A 17,691-nucleotide genomic window follows, 5' to 3' on the forward strand; every position below is an offset into this window, starting at 1 on the left:
TTTATGTGACTGTTTATTTCTCTATTAACTGATAGATTTGATCCCTTCTGGTTTTGTGGTATTAGCATAACAAATCATGGCACGGAGCTCACGCTACAAACGGGTCAACCCGTCGAGCTTTTATTTTGAAGGTACCGAATGTAGTTTATGAATGTGTGTGGTGACTTTACAGCAGGAGCGGATAGGTGGAAGAGCAGGCGGACGTATCTGCAGTGCAGTCTGGGAGCTGTCAATCGTTTAGCTTTGTGCCTGTAGCGATGGCAGCTCTACGTTCGCCTCAGTTTATTTACAAACAGCGGGATTGTACTAAAACGGACAGGAATATGTAGAATAGAGTCATTTATTTCCTGCTGACAGAATATTTCCTTCATAGGACCTGGACTGGATTAACGGGTGTCATCGGAACGGGCCCAGCTTTTAAACAATCTGTAGCTAAACAGCTAGCTATGACACATTTCTGATGTTGTCAGCCGTTTTCATGTATCGTTTCGGATACGTGGTTGAATGACAGTCCTTCGTCTGGAAACGGTAAGGCTTTCTATACGACTATTTTTATCACATGAACCTGAGCAAGGTGAAATTAGCTCATCTAGCTCGTGACAGTTGGAGAGCTGTTAGCCAGGATGTTACAGTACTCTAATATAGCATTCTTAATAAAAACCCATAGAGACAGAAAGGTCAGTGATATTCATGAAATATATTGTTTTTTATTTATCGTGTTCTCCATGTTAAAACACACTGCTCCACCTAAGTTGACAGTCGTCATATTTGCGTCACACACAAACTGAAAGTTTCCACCTGTTACAAACTAATATTTGACAGGGTTTTATATTATTAAATGGTGTTTTTTTTTTTTAAGTCTCCATTCTCGTGACTGTTATTTGTTCTCGCGCTTCAGCCACTTCATCACATAAACCTGTTAAACCACGAAACAGCCAATCACGACGCAGACTTTCAGGTGAATGAGTCGTGTCCAGGAAACGGTGAAACTTGAACCAGCCATTAAACCTGACTTGAGGACATGATCTGATAGAAGCCTCTCGGGATCCTTACAGCAAGGCACTGAGGTTTAAAGCAGGGCACCATGGCCAGCTTATCAGTTTGCTTATCAGTTTGTTGTAAATTGTTATTTAGTCAGGATAAAAATCTACCCTCCAAATAAAACAAGTACAAGCACAAGTACTATAAGCACGTTGTGTAGATTTATTATTAATAAGTTTCTTTAGTGATCATTACAAGATGGTCTCCTGCATTATTGCCACACATCACCTGCTACCAGGCAGACAGATCCTTGTACCTTTTGTGATGAAGCAACACAGAATCGGCAAGTTTCCTTTTCTCTGTTTTTCTTTGGTGTGCTTTTTAAAAACATTGAATTTTGGAACATCCAGCTGTGGGAAGCCATACTTTATATCCAAGCTGTGTTTTTAATATGGCCAAGCATTTGACTTTGATCATGACTGGACTGTAATGGAAAGGCGGCAACAATGAAACCGAACCAGCTGATAAACCCACATCATAAATTGTTAAACCTTGACGCAATGGGCCACTCTGTCATCCACTCCTAACCTCTAAGAGCAGGAGTCTGAGGATAAATTTGGCACCGTATAAAGTGAATCAGGCAAGTACTGATCTGATGAGTCAAAGCTACTTCAATGACCTGACGATGGAGTCAGTGTCTGGGGTAATTGACTTGATGCTGGGGTCAGTCTGCTTCGTTCAAGCATTCAGGCTCGATGTGCTTTAAGATTTATCAGCCGTTAGCTGCATTTTATTCAACACCTTTCTATAATAACAGGAACAACTTTCAACACCATAGTAAACGTCATGTTATGAAGTGAAGTTAATAATAATAATAATAATAATAATAATAATGTAGTGTTACTGCAATGTCTACAAGTAATCCATAAGATTAATTATTGTGAGATTTTCTTCAATGTGAAAATATGCTGTCCTTAAAATATATTAACAAAATATATTATTTTTTCAATGTTTAGATCTTTTTTTTTTTTTTTTAATCTTTTAATTTTATTTTTTGAGATAGGTGGAAAAAATAGATTTTTATAGCTCTGGACTGACCTGAGTCAGGCTTGTTCCCGTAAACTAAAGTTCGAACCTTTTTAAATGAAGGTGGTCTGACGTTCAATCAGAATTATTGCAGAAGCTGCAAAGTGTGGAGAATGGCAGATTGGGTCCAAGCACGATGTTGTATGGGACTTTTCATCAAATATTAATTCCTTTCTTGTATAAAATTTTGACTCGAGGTGGCTTAGAGAAAATCCAATTGAAAATCAAACTTGCTTACCCAATATTTGGTGCTCTGATGAGCAATAGTTGATTGTCAATTACTGAAAGATTGGATTTTTCAGTAATTGAAAAATGATTGAAAAAATGTTTTACTCTCCGTCTCTCTCTACCATTTAAGCACACCCGTTTGCCATGGCAACCTGTGCTCCACAAGCCGACCAGAGATTATGTTAAAAACATTCAGTCCGTTACGTTATCAGGTTTGCAGGCTTAATATTTATTTTGCGATCATTAATAATCCTCTCATGAACACAGCGGTGGTTGATTAGTTCATTTTAAACTCCTGCTCTGCTAGTTATTTTGATAATGGAACCGAAACGCACAGAATTGCGCAACACCTTGTAGAAACAATAATCACTGAGATTTTTATGTTGGGTCATTAATTTGAACATGTTTTGTTGATTTTTGTTGTTGTTGTTCTTTCATAAAGTTGCAAACGTTTTAAGCGAGTCAGAGGAGGACGTGCTGCCCTGCCAGCATGCCTAGGTGGGCCCCATGTGGGGAAAAGGAGGGCAGACCAGATGGGTCCCATATGGGTTTGTCCACGGTGGCCCCACATGGGTTTGTCCATGTAGGGCAGACCAGATGGGTCCCATATGGGTTTGTCCACGGTGGCCCCACATGGGTTTGTCCATGTAGGGCAGACCAGATGGGTCCCATATGGGTTTGTCCATGTAGGGCCCATGTAGGCTGTGGCCTTACATGGGCAAACCCATGTGGGGCCACCGTGGAACCTGCGGACAAACCCATATGGGACCCATATATCAGCCCTCCTTTCCCCCACATGGGGCCCACCTAGGCAGGGTGGCGGCATTCAGTTTTGTCACTTGATGCCGAGATCGACTCAAAACCTTCCGCGATCGTCGTGTTGCATCCCTGCTCTAGTAAAGCACGATCAGAAACGATATGAAATGAGAAAAAAGGTATTCATTAACTGATTAAGTCGTGTTTTAGATTGTTCTTGAAAAACTAATCAGTCATGGCTGATTAGTGGGTGCACTCACGGCTGCACAGTGAATCCATTCATGTTTTACAGCAGACAGCCGCTCCCCTCTCTTGCAGGTACTGCGTTACCCCCACTAAATCTTTTATGGGTACGCAGTACCCTGCCGTACCCCCTTACTTTCACCCCTGGTTATAGTACTTAAAAAAAAAATCTGAATATGTAGATCAAAGAAAATCAGAAATCAGTATTGGTAAACCCTGAAGCCCACTCAGTGTATCTTTTGTTTTTGTTTTTAAAAATTAGTTGTAATCAGTTTTAAATCTAGAAAAAGGAGGCTTCACATTACCTATGAAAAAATAAAGTAATTTGAGAATCATCATTGGTGAACAACACATTTTAATTAATATGACATGAATAGTATGAAAAACTATGATAGTTAACTAAAACCAACAAAATAAAAACTGAGATTGACAGAATATTTTAACTGAAATAAATAAAATTGATGAAAACTATAGCTAACTGGAACTATATTGTGTGTTTATAAAACTAACTAAAAATTTTTGAAATTATTCTTCATTTTTGTGTTTCGGAATCTATTTATAAGCCTTTAAAACTGATGTGAAATTGTTTGTTGTTCCCGTCCCCACACACACACACACACACACACACACACACACACACACACACACACACACACACACACACACACACACCTCCATATAAGCAATTTACATCAGTTGTCGGCAAATTACAGCGCTCCATTCTCGTCCTGGCGACTGTGCTACGCTAGTCCACAACATGGCAACAGAAAAAGCTGGGAGAAAACTCCAGAGTCAGTTGCTTGTTCAACAATAATTGAATATATATTTTTTGAAAACCATATCTTCTGTTGAGTATCCATTACCCAGTGGATGTATAATCTTAATAATCACAATATACTTTGACCTTTTTGAATTCTACACCTAAAAATTAACCAAAGTATGAAAAAATTAAAACTACTCGTATAACTACTAAAAACTAGAGTAAAACTAAACAATATTTAACTAATAATAACTCATGAAAACTAACAAACACACTCTAAAAACTAATTGGAACTAACTGAATTAGACGAACAAAAAGTCGCACAAAAAAAACAACTATAATGAAAAACCCAAAACTACTGTAACTCCATGGGTAACTAAAAGTCGGATTTATTAAAAATCATAGGACAGGCATGTTTAACAGCATTTAATGTCTTCTGTGTAGCTCCATGGTCTAGAGATGGCGTTGGTTTTAATCACCCATGTTAACCCAAAACTCCACCACATCGCAGCTCATTTGATGTTGAAGCTCTTAATTTCTAAACCCGTTGAACAGAGGAAAACGAGTGAATCAGAGGAGCCAAATCCTTTTAATAGTTGTTCTCCAGAGATATCAGGTTGTAGGAGTAGCACAAGCAACATTCTGACCAAGTAAATGTTTCATTTCCAGACTTTAAAAACCGACTAAAGGAAATAAGGAAATGAGATGAGAGTTGCTTGCATCAAACATCGGTTAAAATATTTATTACCCCATCCTGTACTGATAAATATCTGTTTTTTTGGGGTGGGAGTTTTGCACCAGCCTCAAAGAATTGGGCAAGCAGTGTTTTCCAATCGTTTTGATTTGTGTCAAAAATGTCCTGCCGTTGCAGGGTTGATGTTTCTATGAATGGCTTGAGTTGTTGCATGAGCGTAAAAACCAGCCGGGAGAATGAATGCAGAGGAAGTGGAGCTGCTCAGCGACTCCAAGTACAGGAACTATGTGGCAGCAGTGGATAAAGCCCTCAAGAACTTTGAGTACTCCAGCGAGTGGGCTGACCTCATCTCCGCACTGGGCAAGCTCAACAAGGTCAGAGTGACGCAGGACCTCAGGAAGCGTTTTCTCTAAGCAACTTCACAGACTGACATAGTTTTGTCTCTTTCCAGGTTTTGCAGAACAATGCAAAATATCAGGTTGTCCCCAAAAAGCTGACGATAGGCAAACGGCTGGCCCAGTGCCTCCACCCGGCTCTGCCCAGCGGCGTGCACCGGAAGGCCTTGGAGACCTACGAGATCATTTTCAAGATCATTGGGCCCAAGAGGCTGGCCAAAGACCTCTTTCTTTACAGGTAAACCTGACCCCAGCCAGAACTAACTCTAACTTTTTTTTTTTTGTCAAAATATTTTAGAAGTTAATGTCGGTTCTGGTTCTGGTTGTTGTCGCTGCAGCTCGGGACTCTTCCCACTACTCTCCAACGCTGCTATGTCTGTGAAGCCTGTGTTGCTGGGGCTCTATGAAACCTACTACCTGCCCCTGGGGAAGACTCTCAAACCAGGCCTGCAGGGCTTACTGACCGGCGTCCTGCCTGGTCTGGAGGAAGGTTCAGAGTATTACGACAGGTAGGAAAAGAGAAGTGCTGCTGCAACAACAGTAAGAATGAGCGCAAACCAAGGAGAAAACTATTTGGAGGGGATCTCTTGGCGCACTGGGTGGAAATAAAAGAATGTTGATAATATTAATATTGTGAAAATTGACTTTGTTGAGGTTTACATTATCTCATAATGTTATTCCCTCATCAAAACATATCAGGAGTGTTAATTTGACTCTTTTGATGCATGTTTGAGAAATCATTTAATCTAGCATGGCAACCATTCAGCTGTGCAAAACGCCTGAGTGGACCTGGCGCCGTAACATACTTACTTGTCTGTGCTATGAAATGGCACTATGTGCTTTGAAAATGAACACAAGTCAGTCCCTTTAAATCTTGACGTTTGACTTTTTTTTCTGTTATTCTAAAATGAAATCTGGCTAGACACTAGAGGGCGCTCCAGTACCAGGAATGTCATTGTGTACCAAGCAGCTCAGCATTTCTGGCAACAGCATATGTCCTTTTTTCAAAACATTGTTTATATATTATTATTCCTTAAGTAATAATCTGGCGATTTAAAACTGAGGTCAAATCATATGGACAGAAATGTTACATCTGGAGCAATATCTGACTGAAAAGCATATTCATAGCATAAATTCTGGCGTTGTAATAGAAGATTGTGAGCATTTTACTTTCCACACAGAGGAGGCATTTAAAATTTTTTCATAATATTTTTTAAAAATGTGCTTTGAAATGAATTTCCAGACTATTGAGTGCACCTGAATAGAAGCTGGTTCCACAAAAATTGTACAGAATTAAAAAATTGTATATGAATGGCCTTCACTTGTCTATAAGGTGGTAAAATGAGATATTTACAGATATATTTTATTTATTTATTTTTTACTTTTAATAAAATGCATACCTGTAACATTCACAAATACGTACCTAAAATGCTTTTTCCGAACGCCTGTAACACAGCAGCTTCAATAAAACAATACAGTGGCCTACCAGGAGAAGTCATTGATCTCCATCTTCATCTTCCTCCTGTGCACTACAACCACTAAGCTCATCTTCCTCTTCTTCAGTATTGGAATTGAGCAACCTCACACACGCTTCCTCAGTCAATCTCACTTTCGTCTTGATTTTTTTTTTATTAAATAAAATTGTATAAATACATGTAAAATTGTACATGTGTATATATACATACATGAACATAGATATATAGACAGATCTATAGATGTATGTGCATGTGTACACATACATCTATGTAAAGTATTTGCTACTCATGTAAAATTCATGAGCAGCAAATATTGTCCTTATGTTGTGACAGTATGGTATGAGAGAGAATCTGTGTCCTTTCCTTTGCCTTCTCCCAGTGCTATCTAGAAACAACCAATCAGAAGCAGGAGGCGGGTTTTAGCACTGTTGATCACAGTCTTATGGGGCTGTTCATCCTCTCTCCCCTCGCTCTGTGCTATGCTGCAACTAGCATAACCTGTTGTAAATGTTCAGTCTGGTTAGCATAGTTACCAATGAGCGCAGATAAACTATTTTCCTGTAATTACATGTTGTTTCTCCCCCATTAGCACATTTAGCAGCGAGTGAATGAGGCTGATTGACAGTGATAAGATCCTCCTCCTGGTTCTGATTGGTTGTTTTGGCCGGAGCGTTGCATTACTTTAGCCAGCAATAGTAGTTCAGGAAGGAGACGGAGGAGACCAATTGTTTTCATTGATTATCTGTCTCATAGCAAACTGACACGACATGGTGACAGCTTTAACAAATATGGAGAAAACATATTTTTTTATTAAAGTTATGTACTGCAGCTTGAATAAAATGCAACTTCATAGCATTTTTTGAGAAGTCTGGATTGCTTTATGTGTATTTTATATGTTGCCCATGTTGCTGGTGAGGAGAGACATTTCGGTAACAGAAAAAAATTAAGCAACCTACTTGTATACTGTATGTGGACTGTTGTATGTAAAATTCATGAGCAGCAAATATTGTCCTAGTATCAGTATTGGACCAAAGACAGAAAGTTGCAAGCCTTTGAAATTGTGACGCTTTTTGTGGGTCAAATAGACTCAAAAAATTGTAACAGCAGCTGCGTGGGGGGGCCCAATCAAATTTTTTGTCATAGGGCCCAAGATTCCTGGTGGCGCCCCTGGTTTAGGCTGTAGAAATGAATGGAAGTCAGTGGAAAGTCCCCACAAAGATAGCCCCGCAAACATGTCTGTGTGTATGTGTGTGTTTCCGACAGAACCAACACGCTGTTGGAGAAAGTGGCTGCAGCCGTGGAGCAGTCGGCCTTCTACAGTGCCTTGTGGGGCAGCATCCTGACCAGCCCCTCTGTGCGTCTCCCCGGGGTCTCCTTCGTTCTGCTGCACCTCAACCGGAAGCTTTCCATGGAGGACCAGCTCTATGTCATGGGCAGCGACATTGAGCTTATGGTGTGTGCTAAATGATCCAGCTCGATGAAATCATTTCATGATCTTCAGCTAACAGATAAGTCATACTTTCTACATACGAAGTAAAAGTGAGTTTCTGCTCTCACCAGGTGGAGGCTGTTAGTACCTCGGTGCAGGACTCAAGCGTTTTGGTTCAGAGAAGCACTCTGGACCTCATCCTCTTCTGCTTCCCCTTCCATATGAGCCAGGTAAATGTAACGTCTGCAAAACATTTTTAGTCTAGTTCAGCACGATTCAGGAGTTGCTGAAGTTTGAAAGATCTCAGATTTTCTGCCGGAGAAACTGTCAAATGAGAAAAGAGGTTTTGGTATTCCTGTGACAACACCAACAATGTTTGTATTTGAAACGATGCACAAGACGAACGAACGAGAGGAGAGCATCATGCAGGTCAGCAGATAATCAAACCCATTTATGCCCACTTTCAATAAATCCTCTGTCCACCCTAATTTCTCTGGCTTTCTTGTAAACTTTGATGTTGATGTTGATCTATTGTTTTTCTGATATTCTGAACTTTGTTTGAAGAAGTTTTTATTTTAGGACTTTAGCTGCTTTTCACTCATTTTCTGTCCAGACCTGAGCATGAAAACATGTTGCTCAGTGTGGGGCTAAAAGGAAAAATGGAAAAGTTGACAAAATATGCCCAGAAACCATCTTTGAAAATGAAGATCTGTCAAAGATCCACCACACAGTGATAAATAAAAGAAATCTGAACAACTTCTCTGTGAAAGGCTACAGTTATCAAAATGTTTGAAGAACCAAGTTTACTGGGTAGTTGTCAAATGTCTATTCAACAATAGCTCCCCATTTTAGTTTAATATCCTTTTTATACCTAAATGAGTTGACCTACTTAACAAACAAATAACGTCTCTTTGAAAGCTGCAGGGAACTGGACAGAAAAATCTCCTGGACCTCCAGTCTGAATCAGTCAATCCTTGTGAAGTGTGTTGCTGTGATTTGTTTTTTGCGTGCTTCCTTCTCTATATTTTATTTTTTCCGCTTTTTAACATTTAACATTACAACTTCTTAGCAAAGAATAGTTTTGAAATTTAAGGAATTGTAATCGATGTTTTCAAAAGCACATTATCCTTATCGTTTTTTCTAAATGTTTTGGAAAAGATAGTGTGATACTACATTCTGTTCACTGTTCATAAGTGTAAAGATATTTAAACATTGTATTTCATTATCGCACAGTTTACACCAGTGTTTTTGTTTTCTACTTGACTTGTTCATTACTAATGTTCAGGTTAAATAAGATGAAAAATGTGTCCTCTTTTAAAAATGTAATGTAATTAAATATTGTTTAATGTTTTACCACAATGATGCTCAGATTTGAACAGTAACTGCATGTACTGTAAAAATCAAAAAGTTGAAATTAAACCACCATAAAAATAGAGGACAAAGCAAACTTGTAAAATCAATCACAGAGAATAAAACACTTATTTCTTCCGTCTGAACATGACCTCAGAGACACTGTCCCACATGTTTGTTTTTTTTTTTCAGGCTACCCGCCCTGACATGATCCGGATCCTTTCAGCAGCTTTGCATGTGGTTCTGAGAAGAGACATGTCTCTGAACCGCAGACTCTACGCCTGGCTGCTGGGTGAGAAACACACATGGACATAAGATACACACTCTTATCCAGGTCTTTCTGTGAGACAAATTGGTTAAAAAAACAGTATAATATTGCATTGGGAATGGTGACAAAATACTCTTTTGCATGTTACCAGTCATTACTGTAGCATTCATACTGTTTTCCTATACAATTTTTATAGAAATGCTTTCTAAGCATTTTTGTGCCAAGAAACCTTTTCTATATTTATTCTAAAACTTTCATCCTTTCTTTCTAAGGGGTGCACAATATTAGGTCACGGTAAAAACGGCAATGGCTGTTATCAGTTTTAATTGATAAAATATTATGCAAAGTGATATTTAGATGACAGCATTTGCAACAGTTTGTGCAGCCCTACTTCTAAACACAAGGAGTCTAATGCATAACTGGTCTGTTCGCTGTTTTAATTCACTTTCTCTCATTTTTCGCTCCCTGTGGGCAACGTAATGGTGAGTATGAATAAAGGTTAATCCCAATCTTTAGGGAATGTATCATCATACCATTGTTTAAAACAAATCTGTTCAAAGTTGTTGGTACTGATGATTAAAAATGTCATCATTTCTAGAATTATATTTTATTGACTATCAAACAACAACGCCCAGTCTCACAATTGGCTTTAAAGTTTAAACTACTTGACAAACAGTGGCTCTATAATGTAGTTGAATAATGAGATAAAATGTGATGCATATTTCACATTAAAAAGAAGATTTAAATAAATTTATTCTTAGGGACAAAAATATAGAAGATGCAATAACTTTGTTGCAAAAATATATGCACCCTTAAAGAAAAAGAGGTTGTTGAAGCATCTTGACTTTGCAATTTATTCCAATGTTTCAGTTTATATTCTAATATTTATGTTATTTTCAGTTCTATTGATTGCAGGTGTAAAGTCAAGAAGACAGAATACTGAAAGTGAATCAAGTAACATTTTCACAATATATGAAAATGTTACTGGCCATGTTATTGGCCATCCAATAACATGGATGCCCATGTTATTGTAGTTTTTAATTTTATTTTTTCTGTGGTAAAAATATCACAGTATATCTGAAAAAAAACAAAACAAAAAAACCCATTATAATTTGTCAAATTCCCATAATTTTACATCACAAAAATCTTGAATTTGTACAATTTTGATATTCCTTTCAGTTCTGAATGTTTTTCTTTGTCACTTTTAAAGGCTTTGACAACAATGGCGGGATGTCAGGCCCCCGCAGCACTCGGCAGAGCAACCCGGAGGAACACGCTTCCCACTACTTCAACAGCTTCTCCAAGGACATGCTCGTCCAGGTGAGGTTTAAAGCTGAACACACAATCAGGTCAACCAAGGTGTCCCGCATGACCCCCAAAGGACGCCGCTTTAAAGAGTACACATGTCTATTAAGGGTGGCCAAGTGCGTGCCTATCCGGAATGTTCCAAACCTTTCGCTGCTTTTGGGCGACAGACGTTTTGTAGTTTATCTTTTTTACTTCTCTTCCAGTTAGACGTCCGCTCTTAGATGCGGATGGGTTTGCTGCTTGTATTCCCAGCAGCCTGAGCTTTAAGCGCGTCTCTCTGTTGTAGTGCAAGACATCACGCTGCGCTTCAAATCACGGCATCTTTCCTGCTGTTTGATACGCTCAAGTTCTCAAGGGACTGGAACAGGGTGCGCAAAAACTGAACGGGAGCTTCTTTTCTTTTTTTTAAGTGTTATGTAGGTTTTTTTTTATTTTATGTGTGCTTGTTTTTTTTTTCCCTCCCACCTCTGCCATCTGCTCAGAGATGGTCATTGAAGCTCTCTTAACAGGGAGAGTGATGGCAGCTCAGGGACTCAGAAGGCAGATGAAGCGTAAAACATGCAGGGGAAAAAAAATAAATCAAAACACATAAAGGAGAAATCATGAAGTTGGTTCTGCTAAGCGTTTTCAAAATAAAAAAAAGGTTAAACAAACAGATCTGCTCCTCAGTGCCTCAGATATGGTTTGTGTCAATATACAGTTGAAATCAAATGTTTACATACTCTGCATAATAAGAGGCTTGAGCTCTGTTTTTTTCCCTGTCTTTCTTTTCTCAAAAAAAAGAAATTACAGAGAATATTTTCAAAAAGCGGCCTTCATTTCAATCATCTCTTCTCTGAGTTGTATGACAAAAAATTAGGGCCAGGCTACGAGAATGTTTGTTTTATTACGAGGATATAGTCGTTGTATCGGTAGAAAAAAAGACACAATTTTACCAGAAAAAAATTCTGAGAAAAAAAGGTTTGTTATCAGGATCTGATGTGACCAGCTCAGTTTGTGTAGTTCTTCTTCCTGCTGTTAATAATTTGATGCTGATGTGTCAAAAGATAACATTTTATCTTCACAATATGCTCAACATTTCTCATCAAAATTTTTTTACTTAATTTGGTTTGAGTTCTCATTGTGGTAGTGTTTCGACTCTCTTGTCATACGACCGTATTGTTGTAATATGCTGATTCTATTCTCGTAATAAAAAAAATAAATCTTAGCTTGGCCTTTATATCCAGTCATGGAGTTGATCTGAATTCAAAGTTCAAATACATAGAAGCTGTAAACAAGATGGCTGCCATGGGTGTGCTCATGTCTCTCTGAACTATTGGTGGGGAAAAAAATCCTGGTTTTCCAAAAATTTAATATTCAAAATCGTAAAATTCCCTACTTTGAACAGATTTGGTTTCAATATGTGTCTTTTTTTTTTCTCTTAGGCAATGGTTGGGATTCTGCAGGGCAAGGCTCGAGGCGGGGAGGAGGAGAGCATCCTGATGCACGACCTCAAGCCATTTCGCATCCTGATCAGTCTGCTAGACAAACCAGAACTAGGTAACCCATCGGTCAACATCTCGACCGCATCAGGCTTTTATTTGTGTGGTTAACAATTACGTTTATCGTATATTTAAAGGTTTTACTTATCGGCTGCTTATTTTTGATCTGTCGCTCCAGGGCCGGCTATTCTAGAGGACGTCCTGATCGAAGTGTTTCGGACTCTTTACACGCAGTGCCGGACGGAGTTGGACCTTCAAAACCAGAGTCCGTTCAGCAAAGATCACACACACCTCAGCAGGCGAGTTTAATGCAGGCTTTGTTAGGTTTTTATTTTGACTCAAAAGTGTAAATAACATAATTTATTCATTTCTCTCTTCTAGTAAACTGCGTGAAAACAAGAAAACTGCAGAGCTCATCAAAACAGCCAATCTCCTGTTCAACTCGTTTGAGCCGTACTACATGTGGGACTACATCGCTCGCTGGTTTGAGGAGTGCTGCAGGTTGGCGTCGACATGCTTTGTAGACTGAAAGGCTTAAATGATAAAGCCTTTTACAGAAGAATAGCAAAATTAAACCTGCTGTCATCGCTTTTTAAGCAGTTTGTAATCCTGTTTCATTAGAGGTCTAAAATGGATTCTGTCCTCATTTTTCACATTATTTTATGTTAAAATCACCTCTGATCTGTTAGCATTGAACTGTATATATTTGTGTTTCAGGAGAACATTGAACCGCAGCACACGTGTTGCCCGATACGGTTGGAGTCTGGAGTCTCCTGATCTCTCTCTGGTGGAGTTCTGTCAGCTGGTAGATTTTCTACTAGACATTGTTTCCTTGGTGAGATTGCTCTCTTTTTTTTCTCTCTCTCTCTCTTTCTCTGTTCTGCCATTTTCCTTTCTTTCATTCTGTCTTTCCATTTCACCTTTGATCTTGTTTTTTTTCCATCTTTTGAAGATTTTTCTCTTTCAGATGGTTTTTACTGTTACTCTTTCAATTCCTGCTACTTTATTCTTTTATTTTGTCAGGATTTTTTTTGATTTTGTGAGTTCTGGAGATTTGCCAAATTTTAAGATTTAACTAATCTGCAGCAAAACCATCGCAATTTTAATTTTAAGAGACGTAAGTAAATACGAAAATGTTTTTTAAAAAAGTAGTCTTTAGGGTTTGCATCCTGTATGGGGATAACTAGGTTTAATGCACCTAAAACATCCTTAGCTGCTGATTTATTTTGTTTTTTGTTAACGTTTTAGTTTTCCTACTTGTATTTCAGCTGTTTTTTTTTTTTCTAGTGTACTGGAGGAAATCTGAGCACAGAGCAGCAGCAGCCAGTAGAGTCAAAAACTAAGATATGGTTTATCGACAAAGTGCCCAGGTTTTATAATACAATTTTGCAAACGGATGACCAGAAAGCAGATCCTGCATTTTAAAAACTTATCTGCCATTCTGCAGGTTTTATTCTGTTTTTAGAATATTGGCATCAACGTGGCACAAAAGTGTTTTTTTTTTCTTTTTTTCTGTGACATAGTATGTGCTATTCTTCCTCCTTTCTCTTTGTTCCTTCATGTTTTATTTGAACTCCTTTACATTTTCCCCCCTCTTTTCTATTCTATAATCTTTGTAATTATAGACTCCTGCTTGAGCTGCCCGTCTCACGCATGCTTGGCACACACCTCCTCTATATATTCAGAATGTTTGCTGTTTTAGTATGTTCCACAAACATTTACAGTGTGGCATCCATGTTGTCAGAATTTGGGATTCAGTTTCCTGCCCAAGTTTTTGGATGTGACGCATATCAGAGTTTGTGTGTTCTTCTTACAGTTGTGGCCAGAAGTTTTCAATACACTCAACATGGGCATGAATGTCATATTAAAATTTACATTTGGACTTTTAATAGTTTATTTGAACAAGCTTAAAGAAGTCGTAGCCAGTTTCAGAGAAGCCACTCACCCTGGTTGCACATTCGAACTCTCTTCTTCTGTTTAACTCGTGCAGTGCATCAGCATGATGCTGACATTAGCCCTTTCACAATAACAAATTTTTCTTTACGATAATTTGTCCCAATAATTATTTCCCATACATAATAATATTTTTGTTTTGAGACCATTTTCAAGTAATATATTGATAATGGTCTAATAATGCAAGTTTGCCCTCTGCAGGATCCATACATTTAAGTTTTGTAAAGAACACTTCACACTGGAACAGGACAACATTTTAAAAGTCCAAAATAAAACAAAACAACCAAAAACAATAAATAAATAGGAAATAAAAAACCTCACACAACCAACCTGGCATTGGTTTTCTACCCTTTCCAAAGAAAAGGAAAGGGTATTTCTGGTAATATTAGGCTTCTATACCATGATACATTTATAAAAAAAATAAACTGACAACGATCTCTTTGCATTTATAATGCATGTGTGATTTTGACACTGTGCAAGTTAGAGAAAATCCACAATAAATTAATCTTGTACCCTCAATTGTTATTGAATTTGAGTCAATATTCCACTGCAGGAAAATTAAAAAGTCTAGTTCAAATAAATTATTAAAGGCCCAAAATGACGATGTTATTGACAAGTGAAAGTAAACTTATGACCATAGCTGTATGTGCTTTATGTATGCAGCCTCCACACTGTCTGAAAAAGCCTGTGGGGGGGGGGGGGGTTAAAGTCTCCTTGTCGGATTATTGTTTGCATCTTATTAGTAAGACTGTACGCTTTTATTCTGCTGTTTCCAAATTGAATAGTTTGGAAATCCTACACTAGTGTTACCCTGTAGAAATGCTCTGAGTGTGTGTGCGTGAACTATAAGGTTGTGTGGTAATCGGTATGAAAGGATGAGTGTGTGCGTCTCTGCAAAAATGACGTGTGCTTGCTCTGCTTGCTCCTGTCTGTTCAAACTCTCTGCTCTTTCTCCTTGAAGCCTACTAGAAGCATGAGGGTAATCTGCCAGGTAAAGTACAGCTCTTTCCTGCTTTTTCACCTCACCTTGCTTCACTGAGGCTACAGTAACATTTCAGCAATGTCCTGCCAACATCCCTCAAGCTACCTTTGTTCCTTTTTTTTTCTTTCTGCTTTAAGTGTTCGTGACTGACTTTGCTTTCATCTTTGTAATGCCAAAAGGAGAACATGATCTTTAGGGATTATGATTATCACATGAGACAAAAACTTCACTTGGCTTTTTTTTTCTCTCTTTCTCTGTGCTTCGTGTTAAGCATGCATGCAGTTTACGCTACTGCACACACCATGTTGTTGTCGTCTTTTTGTTGTTGTTTTGTTTCAAAAAATCCACATGTTTTAAGAATTGTGATATTTTAATTTCATAACATGATTTCATGCTTATTTTCTAATTTGGAGTTTACTCAGTTTTTTTTTTTCGGTTTTATGTTTCGCTTGTTTAATAAAAATAACTTGACTTGATTCGTATGAAATGGGTAGGTGCCCATTAATTTTTATTTATGGTGTTTATTAAAATAATATTTTTACCTATTTTGCCTTGCAAAGGTGTTACAGCCTGTTGAATAGTTTCACATTTTCCACATTATAACCAACTTTATTGTATTTTATTGCAATTTTTATCTGCTGGACCAACACAGAATAACCCATAATTGTAAGGTGAAAGGAAATGAATACAAAGTTTGATTATATTACAATGTACTTTTTTTCCTATTGATTCTTATGAGTGACTCTTTTATACAACCACGTTTCTATACAGGCTTTACAAAGTGGCTTGAATATTTCTTTGTTACACAGTCAGATGAATGGAGGAAACTGGGAAACATACATTTTCAAGTCTTGCTACAGATTCTTAAATGGATTTAGGTCTGAATGTTAGCTAGGCCATTGTAAAACATGAATATGACCAGTTTCTTTGTAATTTTGATCTTCTTTGCTCTTTTCCACACACTTTACAATTGTGTTTTACTTTTTGCTGCTCACACAAAGTCCCAGTGATACATTGATGTTTGTGGCAGTATCATTGGAAAATGTGAAAAGGTTCAACAGGCTTAAATACCTTTTCAAGGCAGTGTCGGTTAAAACAAAAACGAGCAAAAACTAAAACGATACTTTAAACTTATTCTTGAATTCAAATTATTTATATACGTTTGAATATATATTTTTTTTATCTTTGTAGAAACGGTTGGTAACCGATGCACCCCACCTAGTCGAACAAACGACTTGGTCTAATTATTTGTCCGTATTTCCAGGAGACGTACATAGAAATCCAGACGGAGCATCTCCCTCAGCTGCTGTTGCGGATGGTGGCAGCTCTGACCTGTCATCTCCAGGCGCTGGACCTCGGGGAGCTCACCCACTGCCTTCGCCTCTGCTCCAAGATCCTCAGCAAGGTGCAGCCTCCGTTGGTGTCCCCGCTCGCCCTGCCCGCGAGTCCGCAGCCGCCGGGCCTGGCGGCGCAGAACAAAAGCAGAGACGTGGATGTCAAACAGGTAGACTTTTTAAATTAAAGTCCAATCAGTTCTCTCTTTCTGATATTCTTTTAAAAAAGGGAAGAAGAATCTAGGTCTTGCCATTGGCATCGCATTCAGTCTATCTTGGCCTAGTTCTGATACAAGTTACAGTCCAAAACCTCATTAGTTTAGTCTCTGATGGTGTGTCCTGGTCTCTGATCAGGGCCTCTCGCTGCATGTTGCACAGTTGGTTGGGTGGCCATTAAACTCTCCCTTGACGCAAAGCATTTGAAGCTAAAAATAGAAACTCTGCTTTGGCTAATCATTGACCTTCTGGTTCCTTGGTTGCTGTAAGTGTTTTGCGATTCACTGAGCCGTGGTTGACGGTTCAAAGTTCCCTTCCCAGAGAAACATGGATGAGTTGAGGTACGTCCCTAAGGACTTGGAGCAGAAAGATGGAAGAGGTATACCCAGCAGCTGAGCCCTTTCATTTTCTCCCAGAGGAGTTGGACAACTAAACTAGCTTTAAACACCTTTACGTTGTTCTGTGTTCTTTAGAGTGGAAACATCCAGTCAAAACTATGACAACCCGATCCCACCCATAAGAGACTGTGGAGACAGTTTGGTTCATCTGAGTCCAAGCTGTATATGCTGCCCATTTTTGTTATGGAGCCCCAAGATAGCAGTGGCCAAAATATTGGAGGTTATTGTTCAAAGTAGTAAATTTTATCGTGATATATTGTGATACTATTGTGACAATGATAAAAGTGATAAGAACTAATTAAACTGACTTTGTTCTGTGATATGAACAGAAGCAAGCCTTTACGTCATTAATTC

The 17,691-nt window shown here is 38.4% G+C and overlaps 1 protein-coding gene across 5 annotated transcripts in view; it reads left to right on the forward strand.

Annotated features, from left to right (window-relative positions):
• Positions 1-167: 167 nt before the first annotated feature.
• Positions 168-17,691, forward strand: part of dop1a (DOP1 leucine zipper like protein A) — a 31,646-nt gene continuing 14,122 nt past the window's right edge. For 2 of the 5 annotated variants that reach the window (XM_008431917.3, XM_008431918.3), the window contains exons 1-14: positions 168-528; positions 4,926-5,122; positions 5,200-5,381; positions 5,482-5,652; positions 7,882-8,071; positions 8,179-8,277; positions 9,590-9,689; positions 10,876-10,985; positions 12,398-12,512; positions 12,633-12,753; positions 12,836-12,955; positions 13,172-13,289; positions 15,369-15,398; positions 16,654-16,893. In XM_008431917.3, coding sequence (XP_008430139.1) covers positions 4,985-5,122; positions 5,200-5,381; positions 5,482-5,652; positions 7,882-8,071; positions 8,179-8,277; positions 9,590-9,689; positions 10,876-10,985; positions 12,398-12,512; positions 12,633-12,753; positions 12,836-12,955; positions 13,172-13,289; positions 15,369-15,398; positions 16,654-16,893 — 1,734 coding nt within the window. In that variant the 5' untranslated portion in view covers positions 168-528; positions 4,926-4,984. Of the gene's footprint in view, positions 529-4,925; positions 5,123-5,199; positions 5,382-5,481; positions 5,653-7,881; positions 8,072-8,178; positions 8,278-9,589; positions 9,690-9,721; positions 10,148-10,875; positions 10,986-12,397; positions 12,513-12,632; positions 12,754-12,835; positions 12,956-13,171; positions 13,290-15,368; positions 15,399-16,653; positions 16,894-17,691 lie in introns of those variants that run through there. The other 3 variants (XM_008431919.3, XM_008431920.3, XM_081597686.1) reach the window with 3 other exon arrangements.

Source organism: Poecilia reticulata, chromosome 16 (genome assembly GCF_904066995.2).
Source record: "Poecilia reticulata chromosome 16, P_reticulata-male-v2, whole genome shotgun sequence".
NCBI classification, from domain to species: domain Eukaryota; kingdom Metazoa; phylum Chordata; class Actinopteri; order Cyprinodontiformes; family Poeciliidae; genus Poecilia; species Poecilia reticulata.